Raw genomic sequence first — 19437 nt, forward strand, 5'->3', positions numbered from 1 at the left:
AGCTCAGGGGGTGATGCAACGATGTTCGATGTAAACGACACTGAGTCTGAGTATCTCAGGTGCAGCCAGCTAACGAGGTTACTCGCACGCGATGCACATATAACATCAACGAGAACATTATAACAACCAATAGAATTTTGTAGAATGTTTTCCCATATTTCCATGAGACTAGTTTCGATTATTAACACTACAGTATGCTTGTTTTAAAATCTGTCGGCAGGACTGTTACTAATTTATTGAACCCATATCTTTTCTGATTATTACTTGAGTATCAGCTGAATCCTCTAGAATTATTTCATAATCAGCATTCATAACACCTAATTAAAAACAGTCTGTCATCAAGCTTTTACTAAACAGTGAATAATCGAATAACGGAGGAATGAGCTGTATCGTTAAATGTTATTTCGGTATTTCGACATTTCAGTTTCAAACAACGAACGTCGGTAATTACAAATGATACTTTTCAGTGGTGAGACTTCATCAAACTGGACATTAACAACGGATTGATTGTTTATTGCAAATGTCACATAATCACGTATACACGATACTGTTGATTCACAAGTGGAATGTTGTAAACTCTTGTAAGACTAATTAGTTTTCACCGAATGAAAACAATCACATAAATACAGAAAACCATATTTTATATTCTACGAACAAATTTACATAAGTTTAACGTAAGAATCATGACACACTCTTCTTCTTTCTGTAAATCCATAGCCCTGTTATACAGCCAGTACATACAACAATGAAAGTGACAACCACTGGTATAACTATATACGAGTAGTTGCGTGACCTTCTTTTCGCTTCATCTTCAGTCGTTTCGGTGGTCACATTCTGAAAAGGCAAAACAGTACAATAATTACTCAATATCGAATATTTACCAGATGAGTTTCAGTGTTTTCAGTATTCTGCCTCAATACATTTCTTAGGTCGTCTACAGTAGTTGCTGGAGTTGTTACTTCTTCTTCTTCTTCTTCGATAAGTGTTGGTCTACTTGAAACGCTGATATTTGAGCTAGTCTGGAGAATGAAATAGTGGCAATATAACCAAATATCAAATATTTACCAAATGAGTTTCAGTGTTTTTGGTAGTTTGCCCCAATTCATTTCTTAAGTCAGCTTCATTTACTGTTGGAGTTGTTTCTTCTTTTTCTTCGATAAGTGCTTGTTCTCCAGAAACGTCGACAATCGAGCTCTTCAGAAGGATGAAATAGTGGCAATATAACCAAATATTAAATATTTCATCATTCAATATACAGTATTTTCAGTATTGTTGACACAAGTGAATTCAACTAATAGTTACATAATTTACTTCTGTACTGTGTGATCAATGAGTATTGATTTAAGATATCTGCTACCGATTCGACAGTCAATGTGATAAGTACACATTATCCTACAATCAACAAACGACTAATATTTGAGTGATGAAATTTGTTTCCTGGATGTCATATTTTATCACAATCTAAATATTAATCAACAAACGTATAACTGTCGGTTTTATTGATGCAGTTCATACAGGATACACATTTCTCAACAAGGAATCAGAAATACTTATTCTGAACTTGAACTATGAGAGTTTTGAGAACTTGCACTTATCACTCAATCATGCTACATGATTTTCAACAGATTACGCTTTATCATTCAAACTGTTTTCATCGGTATGTTTCAATAGTTTCCGTAGATTTACGGTTTCATATTGGATATCGGAAATCTGTTCACATTCTATGAGCTGAAAATTGATATGTTTCCAGGCATCAGTGTTAAACAATGCTGTGAAATGTTCTTCCGAGTAAATAGATTTACAAATATGCTGATACTGAATACAAACTGTGAAGTCTACCGATTACTTACTTTATTCCGGCAAACATTGACTTTGAAGTTGTGAGTATCCTTATCATTACTGGTAATGCACATATTGGCATGATCACACCACATACACGTTTTGTTCGGTGTTGTTGCGCCTCTACATAATTTAGTCGACTTGTGTTCCGGACAATCTTTGGTGAAAATAATAAGGTGACTGCATTTCAATTTATCAAGCAAAACATCAGTGAACTACAAAACATGTAACTATAACTCAATAATATTATGGTAATTTCGCAGTTCAGTGACTATTTCATTCACTGTGAGTTTGTCATCATATTGCGCAATGCGAAATTCAGTACACTTTCAATGTCATTCACATTTCACGACATGATGTTGATGTTGAACAAAACTACGTTCAATAATGAACGATGAGTTTTGACGAGCAAATTTCGTGGATTTCATTGACTGTAAACTTTCAGGAATGTACATACTGTGCTGTCAAGCGTTCAGCATGCGTATAGCACTTGATGTTTGTGGAATTTCATTCCATGATGTCAGTTTTATGACTGAAAGATGGGTTGTATACCACGTCTACATATGAGCAGTGGAGAATTAAGTTGAAAACTCACTCAAACAGACTACTTGGAAATCGGTGCAAGAAAGTCAGTTGTTGAAAGACAGAAAATACATTTTCAGTGACGTGAAAGCAATCGAACAAAAAAGAGGAAAGTAACATTGTTTATCAGTTCATCGTTGACGTTTTTCTTGAACAGACTTCAGTTAATCTACTGTGGTGGGAAGTTTCAAACTATATGGCCATACTATATAACCTGTGTGCTTTCAGATAGCACGTCAGTCTAGTTAGATCATGAAAGATTCATCCATAATAGATAACACTTTATTCAACGAATATTGACGTCGATCTGAACAGTAGATTATGGAATAATTCTCTCAGTTGTCGAAATGTTATTTCAATAGTCTAACACATGATGAACCGGGCAGTGTTTATGGTTATTCACTCAAGTATTCACGAGAAAGAAAGCATTTCAATATCAAGAAACTCGTCAGTGTTTTTGATGCTGTATAAAAATCTACGGCCTATGATAAATTGTAATCAGATCGCGTGAGTTGTCTGTACTCTCAATCTATCGGTCGAGTACGATATATTAGAGATTCTGGATGTTATGCTATTCCATCCAACATAATTACAATTTCTTAGTGTGCTATGCGATTTCAATACCTCGTGGAAATCCACTATCATATGTTCCAAATGAGAAGCAAATAAATATGCCAAATCAATGCGAAATCAATTTACCGACTTATATCATCTGATCTATCGTTTTGTAGCATTTTGTCTAAGTAAATTTCATCAAAGTGATGACATTTGTCGTGGTTTAAAATGTGTCTCTAATCATTTTAAATATTCAACAGTGAATAGACGTTTGATGTGACGAGAGTTGAGATTGATGGTTAAATATCATTTAATAACTGACCAAAATTATACATGAACTCTTCAATTTTATGAAATAGAAATTGTGCAACCAAGTGTGAGAATAGTCAACTGTGATAAAATAAGGTTGAACATACCTCCGGAAACTTCATACTCCACTAAAGTTCCATTTTTCATCCATTTTCCAGTAACAATCATATCAGGGTATATTCTTCCTTGTTCAAATAAGATTTACAGAAGAAGACACTTAAAATATTGATTTCCATTTTATGTATAACAACGTGTTTGCTCGTATAAGGAGCAATCAAAATAAGAAACAGTTTAATATCTTGTCATGAATACAATGATGGTTAAACAGCATCCTCACGAAATATGCTTTAAATCACTTTTGGTTTCGAAAGTGATCATCGTCTAACCAGTAAATGAAAAATGATGTCGTTAAGTTTCTGATTTGTGTTATAAGGGTGTCAGTGCAACATCTTTAAAAAATATGTTTAACTCGTTGGAAATAATTTCACAAATCATCAACATTGAGGTTTACTGTGAAACGGCTCAGCAACACATTGCAACAGATCATCAGGTAGCTGTTGATCAAATGTTTAATGCACTTTCTCATACTCAAACGTTAAAGATTGCATCCAACCTAATCACTTACACTAAACGCTTGCCTTGGAACTCAGCTTCATCTTTCAACAACATACGATCATTTCAGCGTAGCGTGAAGTTTCAGCATTGTGTAAAACAACTATGAGTCCTTTTTGACAAAATATGCTTCCTTTTGTATTGAGTAGTATGAGAACAAGGCGTGCACGTTTGAATAATTGAACAGTGAATGAGTGGGTAAAATAATGGTTGCGAAATCATGATTTTGCTTCAAGATGTGTAAACACTTTAATAGCATTGAATTTTCAATAAACAGTAACGAATGAAGAGTGAGTTTACGAAAAGTATTCCGATTTTAGTTCGCACAACTTTCCTGAACATATGAATGACACTTTGAGCAATTTAACACACAAAACAACTGATAAGTGTAGACTGTCAGAAAGATATATTTGAACGCTCTGACAGATTACAGCAAACGTCTATGTGGACATACTGAAAATGGGGTAAAAACAGATGGTGACATTATTCTAACAGAATAAATGACATTTGTTACCTCTTTCGCAATAAGTTGTAATGCCGACGATCGGTGCCGGAACTTCCACGGGAACCTAAAAAAGTAGTGGATGTTTGAGTCAAGAACTGAATAAACTATTATTCAACACGCAACCACCTATATTAAAATCACCTAACAACTGAAGTAATATGTCGTCATTCGCATTGTCGTACACAAAATCAACTAATAACACCCACAGTCAGCACAATGACTTGCTCATTTCTCTTAGAACTACGCTCCATCTAGTCTACAAACATATTCTGATTCACCTCAATTGTCAACTTCAGAAAAGTTAGATGAACGATCTATCTTTCTACCATGGAATGAGGCGATATATTGGGAGATGGATATCCACGTCGGTTGATAGAAATGTGATTGTGAATAACTGCAATGTTGCTGCACGTGACTTTGTTGTCATGTGCTGTGATTGTGTTTATGAATTCATTTCGACCCTTTAGCGTTCATTTCCCTGGTGAATGTTTTCCACAATGTGTTCTGATTACCTCGAAACAATCAAAATTGATTCAGTTCAACATACACGAAACCTTCATCTTACGAACACTTCCTGGTTGCCTGAATTCCGAATGGATGAACTAGCAAATAATTACATTCGAAGAATTATACACTGAGAAACAATCAAGATTTGAACAATTTATCACAAAGATCATTCAAGAGCGAACTTTTCAAACAGCTGATTTTAAGATTGCGTAACTAAGCTTGACAATATATAACCTTTCGCTTTTAGTACTCTAACTTAGACTGTGGGTACTTAATCGGCGCGAAGACATCAGAATTTCTTTTGATACTAATTCGCTTCTTGTTATTCACTGTTTTTACAAAATTGCTAGAATAAAGTGTGTCACTAAGGGAGTATTAGTAGTTCCATTAAGTCAGTGTGAACACTACAAAATATTGATCTCTTCCTATCGTGTTCAGTGTATCTTGATGCATTCGGCAGTATTGTTATACACGAAGTTTTAGAATAATTTGAAGTGCTTGAAACATAATGACGGTTATATTCAATTGTGCAACTTACGTTCTCATAATATAAAGATATCTTCCCATTCCGATAGATCACGTAAACCATTTTTAATGTAACACCTGCAAAGAGAAAATTGTTGTTATTTAAAATTTGAGGTATTAATGATGAGCGTGTTATTGTCAGATGTGACATTGTATTTGTTTACTCACAAAGTGATCTTATTTAAGCTGATATTTATCCTGTTAGTAAACCAGAGAGAGCTGTCATTGACAAGGAAGGCAGGAAAATTACTGAGATTCAAGAACAAAGGAACAAATGGATAGAATACTTCACGGAACTCTTGAATAGCTCAGAAAAGGCGGCATTCCTATAGTCGAAGAACATATGAAACTCAAAACAACTGTAAACCAATATCGAAGTCAGAATCTTCAAAACGAACGTCAACACAATTATAATATACGGAGCTGAGACTTGGACAACTACTACAACCACCATCAAGAAGGAGCAAGTGTTTATAAATTATTGTCTCAACATCCATTAGCCGGGTACAATAAGCAACAGAGAGAACAAGCCATCTTCCAGATGAAAAAGAAATTAGGAAAATACGTTGGAAGTGGATATAAAATGCACTGCCGAAATCACCAAACTCCATCACAAGAGAATCACTAGCTTGGAATTGTGAAAAGAAGCAAAATAGTGGAATGCCTAAGAACACATTACGTCGGAGAATTGAAACAACATGAAAAGGATTAATAGCGACTGGAACGAACTGGAAGGGTTGTTCAGGACAGGCTCGGATGAAGAGTGCTGGTGGGTGGCCTCAACTCATCCACGAAGATCAAAAGCCGTAGGTAGGCAAGCAAGTAACTGAGTAAGTATGCATGTAAGTAAGCAAGTAAGTAAGTAAGAACATCATGTAAATAAAACGAGCATGTGTAGTTTCCGAGTTTGCCATACACCCTTATTTTCATATTGAAACATTTAATCATCAAGCTTCTAATTAGATCTGATACTTGCGGATATATTCACATTGATGCAATATTCTGTACATTTATTCATGAAACAATCGACACTAAGTAAACTTGACGTGAGATGTGGAGCGTTTGTTTAGAAATAAAACTTGACAGTTTAATTTTCTGTGCAACACATTGGTAAATGAGTAGATCAGATGACTCTGACCATAATATTTGTTAAAGATGATAAGTGAATAGTTTATTACATATTCTCTTAACAATCTCATATTTTAAAGAATAATATATAAGAATGACTGTGTAATGAGTAAGTGTTTAAATGAATGTGATGTTCACAGAAATGGCTTTCCAATGCACACAGATGTACCTCTTTTTATAAACAGAATTCTCATCACGTTTCTTTAAAGCCTGCCTGAACCTCTGTATTCGTCTGTCCACTAGTGGAAGGAGATTGTAACTTGATCTATTCATAATAATCTATTTATTACTCCTCAAATTTAGTATGTTCGTGCTTATTTCAACTGTTCTTTGAGTTTCGATCAATGCGTTCAAACGAACTGTGGGTTCCACATTTACTTCCCATCTAATTTTTCCGAATGGCTACGCTGTATTACTTCTGTCAGTTTTTGAAAAGAATTCAATTACGCATGTTTAACAGAAAACGTGGGAGTAATTAAAGAGAATGACGGTGTACGTGTTAATATTTCACATGTGGTCAAACAATTATTCAATGGATACATACTTTTGCCATCAACGTTTCGATGATAAAGCTTTCTGACAGCTAATAAGTCCTCTGAAATAATTAAATGAATGAAAGTTGTGTTCAAATATCAGCATTACGAATATCCACTCCTTTGCAACAAACATACATTTCAACACAGAATGAGTTTGAACACGATTTGTCGTCTTCCTTTCAAGATTTAAATAAACCGATTCAAGTAAAAAGAAGTTTCAAAGATCCTTATTATTATTTCAGCAACTTGATGAACATTTCAATATCGCCAACTGAGAAGAATATTTTACTTCTCAAACGTTGGGTTTTAAAGTTTTTGGTTAAATGAGACATCGGTAATAGCTTCCATGACAATTCATATACAAAATCATATTCTGAGATTCAGTTATTCCAATGGAACAGTGTTCTCTAAGTTAAACTGATTATTATACAGAAATGCCACTCGAGTGTCATTAATCCCGATTACTGAACAAAATGAATTAACTTCATTTTTATGTTCTATGTGTTCTCGTTCAAATCAATCATGTTGTACTAGCAAACTCTCCATGGTCGTTAGTTGGTTGAAAGTTAGAGAAAGTGCATGAGTTCTAACATCATGATCATACGAATATGATAATCAGGAAAATGTTGGATATTCGATGGTCTACAGATAGTGACAAGAGACATTAAACTTTTAAGAACTAAGTAGGTGACGGGAAAGATTTATAGGACATCAAACATATTTCGATATTTCACGTGTCTCAATAATCCAAACTGACTTCCCATACAACATCGCTTATTTTTGTAACGGCCATCAGTTCGATTCATTGAATCTACCACGAAGTGTCACAGTGGTGAGATATCCGTTCCATGGTAGCTTGAACAGACTGAAGAGCAGATAATTTTCACTTGAGCAATCGCATCATTCGTTTTATCATTTCTACGCAATCGATTTGTGCCTATTTTGAAGTGAATCGCAGTTTTATTTAACGCTTCTACTGGACATTAATGAGTACGCGTTGTGAACAAATTTTAGGGCAATAAATTCCACAAACAAAATAATCACTGTGTACTGATCAGCTCTTATGAAATGATCAAGTCAAGTACTGAATCATTCATGTAAAATGGAAAAAAACAAAATATCATTGAATGATAGAAGGACTCACCATCATGCAGAATCTCAGATTCAGAGTCACGATCGTTCATTATGTAAGTTGTAATTACTCCTTTTCTTCCTTGTTCGTTCAGTATTATTTCAACTGTGTTTATTGAATGAAAACATGAAACTTGATTGACAATCTGTAGTGAATTAATGAAACACTTTGAAAGAAATTTAAGACTAAAATCAATTGCATGAACTGTGATTAGTCTCCTATGGGGCGTCAAATTATTTACAAGGTGAACAAAATATGATATCAGTAGTAGTTTTGAATGTTAGAAAAAGCATAGAACTAATTTACTGAAGAAATTTAAAAAATCTTTGACTCATGGAATGAAGTGTGAATAAGCAAAACTCAGTAACAATTTTTGTTCGAATAAAATCATTCTTTTACCATCAGCTTGTATCTTTAGTGAGCTAACGTCTGGGCCGTAGAATTTAAACGGGAATTTCGGAGGGACTTCCTGAAAATATACAAACATATGAATTAATACCTTCATTACAAACTGAGATCAACTCACCTCGTAAGCAGCCAATTTTACAAACCTGTCATTTTCAACTGGAAGAGGCTGATTAAGGCGGATTGTCTCGAAATAGTAATGTTGGTGAGACTGAATACTTGTATAAGAACCTGACCGATTACTTACGTATTTATGTGAGTCGTTTTCAAAAATTAATTTTCTATAACCCTCTAGTTCACGATTCTCACAAATTTCATGACAATCAAAAAATGTTGAAATTATTACGATGACCAAACTGAGCAGTATGAACTGGCCAGATGAAAAAGTATATCTGAAATAGTTCAGATGAACAAAACAACATTATCTCATTAGTTCATCACATTGAAATTCATATAACACGCTCATTTGTCTCAACTGTACAGTCAACACTCACCTCATCATATTGTCCAAAACGATAATAATTCTTCTTAGATCTTGTTGAGTTTATATAGAATTTTTAGTGTTAGTTTGGTTCTTTCTGATTGGATGGTTCAAAGTGTGATCAGTTAGACGATCAAAATTCATAAAATCATACGATCATTGTTAACCAATCATCATGTTGGTAGATGAACACGTCGTTATGCAGTATTCTTCTAGCTAGCTATTGACGCATATCAGCTGACCCATTTCCACTGTTGGTTAAAATTCTTCACCCCTATTGATGATAACCATTTTTGGATATCACTAGTATTCCTTTACTTCACTAAGTGATTAGTGAACTTTTGCTTCAAAATGTGTGCTCATATATTCACGAACAAACATTCTGTTGCATTCAATAATCATCTATGAATTTATTGTCAATGATTCATTGTTTCTGTTTGGTTGATTAAATTAATATTGGCACAAACTGCTTTGAATGGATGTCTAAATTTACTTTTTTACATTTGAATATTATTTCAATCATATCAGTTATATCTGACGATTCCATCATTGTTGAATGTGGAATTGTAACTTGTGAACAAAGTCACATCAGTTATATTTGTCCAAGGTATATTTAGTCTACGCTAAATATAATGAATTAATTAGATGGTGGTTGGAGGTAGTCGACAGGAAACCCTGGGTCCGGGTTTCGAGCTACTTGGCACTCGTCAGCAAGGTGTACCTGTAATCTTCAGGGAACTGATGCTCCCTGACGTATTCAATCCCGTGTCACCCAACCACTATCAAATCTCACAATAGTGCACGCAGTGTCGAGTCATCTAGACTGGTGGCCACATGGGAACGTGGTTGATAGCATTTGACCTGCACCAATTATAAGGACTTGACACACATGACATTGATCACCACCCAGTGATCAATCAATTGTGATAATGAATTAATTATTGATGAATGAATAACAGTCTGCACTTTCGTAAATGAATAGTAATTTCAGTGAAAGAAACTAAGACTATTTATGTTTTGATTATATTTGCAAAGAGTAATCCTTCGTATTGTGAAGGTGAATTCTGCACTTCAAAATGTTTTCGACAATAAATAACATTTTACATCCTCGTGTATTACAATATGTAGTTGAATGAACGGCTCATCAGCATTACAATTATCTTCATTTGTATATGAAATTGTATCACTAATATGTGATCTGTTATCACATGACTATTGGTTCTTCTTATTAAAACTATCATCAGTGTAAGTAGTAGAAGGCTTATGTAATCATATAACTTATTCACTAAGGCTTGATAAGAATTCACCTGAGTGTTAGATCAGTCATTGATATCCATGGAAATCCTGTTGATTGGAATAGTGAACTAATCTCATAGAATCATTGTCAATTTCTCCTCATAGGATAAGTCCACATTCATGTCGATTGAAACTTGATGATTAGGTTTAATAAACATTTCAAGTTTATAAATTATTTTATTCAGTATTCATTGAATTCCATTGAGTATGAAGAGAGTTCATGTTCAGTAATAAAAAGTATACGGATTAGATGATCCCATTCACTAAGATAACAAATAATATCTGTAACTGACTCGAATTAAGTTCGACTGAATAACAATTGCAAACATGATTAACAAATCGGAGTCTCTGTCACTATCTCAATAGTAAGCATTTGGTCAATTATCTCACATAAGTGTACTTGATGCGCAACTACATTGCGAAGCACAACCATGGGAACGGTTGCAAACCCTTAGAAATTAAATTTCACAACGGAAAGATGCATTTCGTTTAGTCGATTTTCTTTAATTCATCTAATGTTGAAAAGGTTGTGTGACAATTTGAAGTTGTTGATTTATCATTCTAACTAACAATCCCCGAAATCACGCAAATAGAAACAAACACAACTAGGTGAGCACAGACGAACATATTGCATTCGGAATTCGAAGTGAGGCAGTCATGAAGTACAAGGGAATCATTAGTTCATATCGATACCGCAACCACCACAGCTTAATTTGGGATCTGAATTTCTACAATCAATTCCTTGTCTTCTCTATAGCTTTATTACATTTCTGTCAGACTGTGTATTTGACAGAGACTCTGTGTGGTCTAGAACTTGCTTATCAATATTTGAGTTAACAACTCAAATTGGAACGGACCTACCTGAGTCACCGAATTGTATATGATCAACAACTCGGCTGTGTATCGAAATCAATGATATTCAAAATTTTAACCACACATTTCCCAACACTATCCTCCTTCACCAAATAATATGGGATCTTCATATCCCAACGTTATAAGTGATGTGACTTCATTTAAAACATATTTCTCACATTGTTCAAAGGATTCAGCAGAAGTAATTTCACGATACGTATAAACAACACTTGATAAGAAATCATCCGAATTGTAATCAAAATGGTGATTATTTAGTGCTCGAGCTACGCATTCAAACGTTTCCCATAAGAAACATATGCATTAATAGGACAAATAACATTTGATTTTACGTCATTAGGATTTTATTTCTCTGAAGTATTTTCCACAAATTTATTGAGAACTTCATTGAAGAACAACAGATCATTAAACATAGTCAGGATCTATCAAATCTGCATCGGATTTTCGATCATGATTTGATTCATTCAACATACTTTCCTCAGATTTATGAGAAAGTTCGTTAGAAATATGTGAATCATTTGGAAAAATGATATTCTATACAATAACTTCAAAAATCCAATAAGAATTTGATAGGTTAGTGTGATGACTAATCGTTTGAATGCTTATTGTCTTGGCTCTTTTAATGTTACCTTTTCTGTCTGGTCGTCACTGATTGTTATGTCGGAAATGCTTATCACTTATACTCGGAACGAGGGACCTATACAATTCCCACGACGCGAAAGTAAGAACACAAAGACTGGTATAAGTGATGACTTATTAACCCCAAACCACGAAGACGACGACGATGATGATTCTAGTAGAAAATACACTCATTTATATATATTGGTAGTACACCCATTTTGATTATTAATTAGGATGAAATTACATATATGAAAAATACTTTGAGTTATAAGAAATCACAAACTGAGCATAGTTCATGTTAATGAAATACAAGGACATCGCATATTATGCAGAATAAAATATCATACGAGAAACGAAAACAAACACTACATTGAATCAAAACGAAAGTTCTTTGAGAGTTAAATAAGGAAGCTAAATAGAATTTTATGGAAATGTCAAAGTTTATATTATTCTGTAGGCTGATTTTCCGACGACTGTAAGGAAATGTGCTACAATAATAAAGTACACAGCATCATCCTTGGTCACAGTCCATATTTCGAAACTCTGCATATAATCCTCAAAAGCATCGTAATCTGAATGTATGTCCATCTGTTCATCACAAAAAACTATCGCAACGCCAACACGATGATTACGAGTATATGAATTATTATAGGAACTAGAAGTCCACTCAATAACGCAATTTAGATCAACACAATCATGTGAGCACAGACGAACCTGCTGTATTCACACTTCGAAACCAGGTAGTCATCAAGTATACAGGAACAATTATTTTATACAAACACCACTGACTTTCAAATAGTTTGCATTTAGGAATAAGATTTGATAAACTGAGAATTCTGTCCAATTCAACAGATTGAATATAACGTAACACTGAGTTCTATCACTTCTGTTACTTCCTATACAATTTTCAAAGTAAAATTTACTATTTTTTTATTCTCAATGTAAATTATTTGTGCATTTAGTTAATGAGCATATTTCTGTTGACCTCAACTGTCTACAGAACCATCGTTGATTATACTTTGTTGTTGTCTATCACCTTATTTTATCTCTTTAATCAAACATGATGGTATTCTTTTTACTGTATGTTGTATAGTAAGCGTAATATGAATCATAGTTAGAATAAAAGTCATCACATTTTAATGATGTGCTTACGTGACTGACGTTCACCTACATACATTCACGGAACTAAAATGAGTGAATTTCTCACTTTACAAAAGATTGATACTTTTCTAAATATAAAATGAAGTAAAAACAATTCATTTGGCTGTCAATTCAAAGAAAGTTTTGCTCTAATTATGAATGAACACTGTGAACATTTGCCAACTAATTTCAGGTGAGTTTAGTGGTTGTTTACTCATAGAATCATTTGGTTTTCACGTTCTTTAAAATTAAGAAAATGAAATAATAACAGATTTGACTGAAATCAAATTAGTGAATGACTATTGTAAGATAGTAAATAATTTGATGAGTTCAATGGGGGATTATGGAGATTGTCATAATTTTGATTGAGATCATGAAACGATGAATGTCAGACCACACTGAGGACCTGGAAGCGTCAATCGGTCGTCTCGTCACAGTACGGAACTCACCAGAAGTGAGATTCGAATCCAGGACAATCGGTCTCACATGGATTTCATCCATGTGTGTTTCGGCTTCTCACTTGAACTCCAGGAATTCCATCTTGGAGCCAGTCAGTAGTCATCACACGATATGGAGTTTCATATAAGGACGAAACGGCTGTATTTTTACTCAATGACGCGATCTGTTCTATCTTTCTATAATTATGTAATTCCCATATAACGAATGTATAGCTTAAATAAGTGATTTCGTCGAAAGGTAAATTTCCGTCGCTCAATTCTCTTCATTATATTTACTCAATAGCATATTGGGTTATTTTAATTACTTCAAGAAAATTTTATATTATTAAGTTATTAAATTAAAACATAACGAACACATCCTCAACTCGGAGAGGCCAAGTTTCACAAACATAGAATAGAACTACTTTCACAGACACATTGTAGATCCGAACTTTTACAGCCAGACTGACATCACGAAGGCGCCAGAGATAGTCCAGATTGGCATAAACCGATCTGGCTTTCACTATACGTGCATTGACCTCATCATTCACACCCAGCTCTTTTGCAGCTACATAGATATACCGACTTCTCGACTACTTCTATCTGCTCATCATCCAGAGTGAGAACATAATTGGAATCCTGCCAGTCTTGAAGAAGTTCTTTGCACTTCGAAGGTGCAAAGCACATACCGTTCTGACGGAGACTGATCGCCAACTGATTAAGTGCGGATTGCATGGCTTGGGCATTATCGCTCAATAACATGACATCATCTGCATACTCAAAATCTAGAAGTCTTTCTCCAGGCAACAGATCCACACCACCATTACTTATATTCATCAGAGCTGTTTCCAGAATACCATCGATGGCAGAGTTGAAGAGGAATGGTGAGATTGTGCAACCCTGTCAAACTCCACTGCTTGAATGGAACAATGGAGAAAAATGGTTGTTTGTTTTCACTCTACCTGAGGTGCTTGTATATAGGGCTTTTAGGATGTTAACGAACTTCTCAGGCGCACTCTTCTTTAATAGACAGTCCCAGAGAACAATCCTGTCCAACGAATCGAAGGCAGTCAAGAAACAGTGAATTATGACGGTGTTCTAACAATTGGTCGAGGGTGGAGATATAATCGATACGTCCTCGACCGGAACAAAAACCAGCCTGCTCGTGGCGAGTCAGTCTCTTCGAGGTTTTGAACAACCTATGAACTTTGACGGAAGCCAACAGTTTGGACGCAATCGGAAGTAGACTTATCCCCGATAGTTTTTTCAGATACGACGTGAACCTTTTTAAAGATAGGGACAACTATCTACTCGTTACATGGTGCTTGAGCACTCTCTAGTTCCCAGACTTTTTGAACAACACATCCAGTTCCTTAGCCATAATGTCACCACTGTCTTTAAAAAGGGCCGGAGGCAAGTCATCTGGGCCCGAAGACCTGTGGCGCTTCAATAGTTTGGGTCCCTTGCGGACTTCCGTCTAATTTGGTGCATCAGTCGTCACCAGGCATAGAGGGCAGAACAGTTCGATCGATATTGCCGGAACAGCATGTCAGTTGAACTGCCCTTCGAATAACTCTGCCCATCATCCAAGATGACCATGGATGATAATTAACTCTATCCATGAATTTAATTTTAATGGTTCGGCTGGCATTACTTTTGAAACCTGTTTCAAGAAATATGAAGATGTATTCAGAGTTGTCCTTAAAAAACTTGATGAAGCCGCTAAGGTCAGAATTCGCTTACGAAAACTGTGAACTGTTGAACATGAACGTTACAGTAACTTTATCCTTCCAAAGAATCCAAGAGATTTTTCGTTTGATGCAACGATTGAAATTTTGTCGTAAATTTTTGCTGGATGATCATCCTTGTTTGTTATTCGTTATCAATGTCTCAAGATGACAAAAGCAGGTGATGATGACTGAGTGAAGCATGCGGGGTTAGTAAACCGTGAATTTGAGCGCTTCAAATTATCAGCAATGACAAAAGACCAGTTTAAGTGTCTTGTGTTTGTGTACAGCCTCCAATCTCCCGAAGATGCTGATATTAGAACCAGAATTTTGAGTAAAATTGAACAATGCCCGAATATGGCACTACAAGAAGTAACCACAGAGCGCCAGAGATTGGTAAACCTAAAGCATGACACTTCCATGGTCAAAAATAATGGCCAGTTGCCATACGTTCATGCTGTAAGCGGAAAGAAAGATTCCCGCTCAAGAAAACTATCGCACACAGACAATCAGCCTTCATCTCCATGTTCGTCTTGTGGTGGTTGGCATTATAAAAGGTTCTGCCCATATGAAGAACATTGTTGTAGCAAATGTCATCCGAAGGGACATATAGAAAACCGCTGCAGAAAAGGAACCTATAAGCGACATTCTTTGAAGCCCTACTCGAAGAAATACAGATATAGTGCCCAAACAAACAAAATATTGGTATCACATAACCGAGCACGAATTTGCCGCCAAAGAAAGTATGTAAACTTAGATATAAATAAAAAGCGTGCCCGCCTGCAGCTCGACACCGCTTCGGACATCACATTTATTAGTCAAAGAACTTGGAATCTTATCGGAAAACCACAGGTGCTTCCAACAACCCAGTTAGCTCACAGCGCTTCTGGAGGAAAACTAAATATTGTTGGAGAGGTTTGTTGTATAGTTTCGAAAGGGAACGCGAAAACGAATGCAACATTATATCTCACAGAGAAACCAGGACTAGATTTACTGGGTCTAGACTTAATAGAAACACTACAATTAGCGAATCACCCCATTAACCACATATGTAGCGCCGTGAGAACCAATAAGCCAGTAGAAAAGGACCTGAAGGGTTTGTATGAGAAAGACATAGTCAAGTCTTTACGGAAGAGTTGGAGGAATGTAAAAAGATAAAAGTACAACTGATTCTTAAACCGGGAGTTACCCTCTTCCTCGAACCAAAACGTCCGGTACCCTATGCAGCGCTGCCTATTTTTGAACAAGAATTAGAGCGTCTGGAAAGAAGTGGAATAATACAGCCAGTAATTTTTTCTGATTGGGCAGCTCCAATAGTGATTGTCAAAAAGACAAATGAAAGCATCCGGCTATGTGCAGACTATTCGACTGGATTAAATGAAGCACTTGAAGTACATCAATACCCCTTGCCGGTACCAGAGCATCTATTTGCGAAACTGAATGGGGGTAAGTATTTTGCAAAATAAGGCCTATCAGACGCTTATCTACAGATTCAAGTAGAGGAAGAATGTAAGCATTACTTAACAATAAACACTCACAAGGGATTATTCCGGCACAACAGACTTCTTTTTGGAGTAAAGACTGCCCCTTGAGTCTCCCAACAAGTTATGGATACTATGTTACAAGACATTCCTTGTACCGCGGTCTATCTCGATGATATATTGATCATGGGTACAAACTATGCTGATTTCGAGAATAAGGTGGATACGGTTCTCAAACGCATAGCAGATTATGAGTTCAGACTGCGTGCCGAAAAATGTGATTTTTTCATGGAGCAATCCGCTACTTGGGATTTATAATCAATAAAAACGGAAGAAAACCTGACCCTGAAAACATCAAAGCTGTAAACTCCATGCCTCCATCGACGAATGTACCAACTTTACGTTCTTTCTCGGGAATGATTAGTCATCATGGTGTTTTTCTTCCAGATTGACATCGTCATCGTGCTCCTCTTAATTGCCTACTGAAAAAAGATGCCAAATGGTTATAGTCAACCGAATGTCAGGAAGCATTCCTAAAACTAAAACAGCTTCTATCATCAAATCTTTTATTGACACACTATGATCCACATCTTCCAATTATAGTCGCAGCAGATGCATCTAACTACGAAATCGGGGCAGTGATTTCACAAACCTACTCTGACGGGTCTGAAACAGCAATCGCCCACGCTGCGAGATCGCTGACTATGACTGAAAGGAACTACAGTCACATAGAAATAAAGCCCTCTCCATTAAATCTGCTGTGAAAATGTTCCACAAGATGCTGTCTGGTAGACACCTCACCTTACTTACAGACCATAAACCGTTACGGGCAGTTTTTGGATCGAAAAAAAATATCCCTGTATATACAGCAAACAGGCTACAGAGATGGGCAACTACGCTGCTGGGCTATGATTTCAAGATAAAGTATCAACCAACAACGGATTTTGGACAAGCAGATGACCTCTCAAGACTGATTGGTTCACATGCAAACAAGAAAAAGAGGTGCTTGTAGCTGCCATAGATGTTGAGGCTGAGGTTCATAAAGTATTGGTAGACGCAGTTTCCGGACTCCCGGTTACATTCGAAGCCATTAAAGAGGCTAGCAAGAACGATAGTGCATTAAAGATTGTTCGCCACTGCATACTCAACATGTGGCCTTCATCTAGACTACACCGAGAACTCTTATAATAGTTTCGTCGACGAGAGTCATTAACAGTTGTCGATTCATGTATCATGTTTGGCTATCGTATCGTTATCCCCAGAAATCTTCGAAACCAAGTCATTAAGTAGTTCCACAGCGGGCACCCGGGGTTAAGTAAAATGAAGTCACTAGCTCGCAGCTATGCATACTGGCTGTCAATGGACCGTGATAAAGAACAAAAATGTCGCAGTTGTTGGTCCTGTCTAGAGTCTGCAAAGAATCCAACGAAAGTTGAATCACAACCATTGCCTAAACCGGACGAACCTTGGCAAAGAATACATGCTGATTTCGCCGGACCAATACAAGGCAGAAATTACTTAGTTGTTGTCGATGCTTTCACAAAATGGCCAGAAGTATATGACATGTCGAAAATGACATCGGAGAGTACTATGAGAAGATTGTCAGGATTATTTGCTAGTTTCGGCGTTCCAGAGATCTTAGTGACCAACAACGGTACTCAATTTATGTCATCTGTTTTCAAACGCTTTTGCAGTGAAAATGGTATATCGCATCTACAATCTCCTCCGTACCATCCTCAGTCGAATGGCAGAGCAGAAAGATTCGTAGATACGTTAAAAAGAGCTCTGATCAAGGGGGGAAGTGAGGGCATTCCAGAACAAGTGATCAGTAAGTTCTCAATGTCGTACAGAGTTACCACCAATCCTGCAGTACCAGAAGGAAAGTCGCCAGCCGAGCGTATGTTCAGAAGGAAAATCCAGACGGTCTTTAACGGTATGTTGCCGCCCAGAAAGACAAAAAACCGCAAATGAATATCACACGGTCACTCGTAGCTTCCATGTGGGTGAAAAGGTACTTGTCAGATCGTATCAGGGTAATAGGAAGTGAGAACCAGGTGTCATAAAACATCGAATCGGAAATATACCGTACCCAGTCCGCAAAATGCATAAGACACGTAAATCAAATACAGAGACGGCAGTACGATGGTCCCAGAAAGCCGGCTCCCATTTGAATTCCTTGTGGTATCATCTCGGAAAAGCCATCATGAGCGCAAACATAGCAGAGACAAACGACGCAAGGGGAAAGCTATACAACCCTCGAGGGTGATGGGCCGCAAGGGGAATGCGGCAACAAACTTTCACGTGGATCCGAGAAAGAAGTCTTACTCAACAGACTAAAAGGAGGAGGTGTGACGACGGACCACGGGTGAGCTCGAGGAAGCTGTGGGAGGCTCAGATGGAGCCGAAGATATTCCATCCAATCACCTTTTAGAAGAATATTCTAGAATTCAATGTGTAACCTCCTGATTGGTCAATGCTAATAACCCCATGTACGCGGATTGGTGGACTATAATGATGATTTCGTTCTTATTAAAAACTATAAATACCTGACAATTTTGTACTACAATTGACACTATTTGGAATAATATTCCTTTCGTTAGTCTTTTGTTTTTTTACTGCGACTTGGAAGGGTTTCGGTGTTCTAGTTCTCTGTTATACGCGGTATATCAAGAAATCAGCCTTTAAGATATAAGAGAGCTTCCGATAATCACCAGATGCACCTGATGTCTCGAGCCCCTCAGCACGCTCC

At 36.4% G+C, this 19437-nt stretch overlaps 1 protein-coding gene across 1 annotated transcript in view; it reads right to left on the reverse strand.

Moving 5' to 3' along the window:
• Positions 1-681: 681 nt before the first annotated feature.
• Positions 682-19437, reverse strand: part of MS3_00010254 (uncharacterized protein) — a gene marked incomplete at both ends in the record, with an annotated part of 42522 nt that continues 23766 nt past the window's right edge. The window contains 11 exons of the mRNA XM_051218612.1: positions 682-834; positions 882-1019; positions 1066-1194; positions 1851-1996; positions 3393-3470; positions 4412-4466; positions 5448-5512; positions 8243-8335; positions 8630-8699; positions 8757-8846; positions 8883-9027. Coding sequence (XP_051075577.1) covers positions 682-834; positions 882-1019; positions 1066-1194; positions 1851-1996; positions 3393-3470; positions 4412-4466; positions 5448-5512; positions 8243-8335; positions 8630-8699; positions 8757-8846; positions 8883-9027 — 1162 coding nt within the window. The remainder of the gene's footprint in view (positions 835-881; positions 1020-1065; positions 1195-1850; positions 1997-3392; positions 3471-4411; positions 4467-5447; positions 5513-8242; positions 8336-8629; positions 8700-8756; positions 8847-8882; positions 9028-19437) is intronic.

This window comes from Schistosoma haematobium, chromosome 1 (assembly GCF_000699445.3).
Source record: "Schistosoma haematobium chromosome 1, whole genome shotgun sequence".
Classification (NCBI taxonomy): Eukaryota; Metazoa; Platyhelminthes; class Trematoda; order Strigeidida; family Schistosomatidae; genus Schistosoma; species Schistosoma haematobium.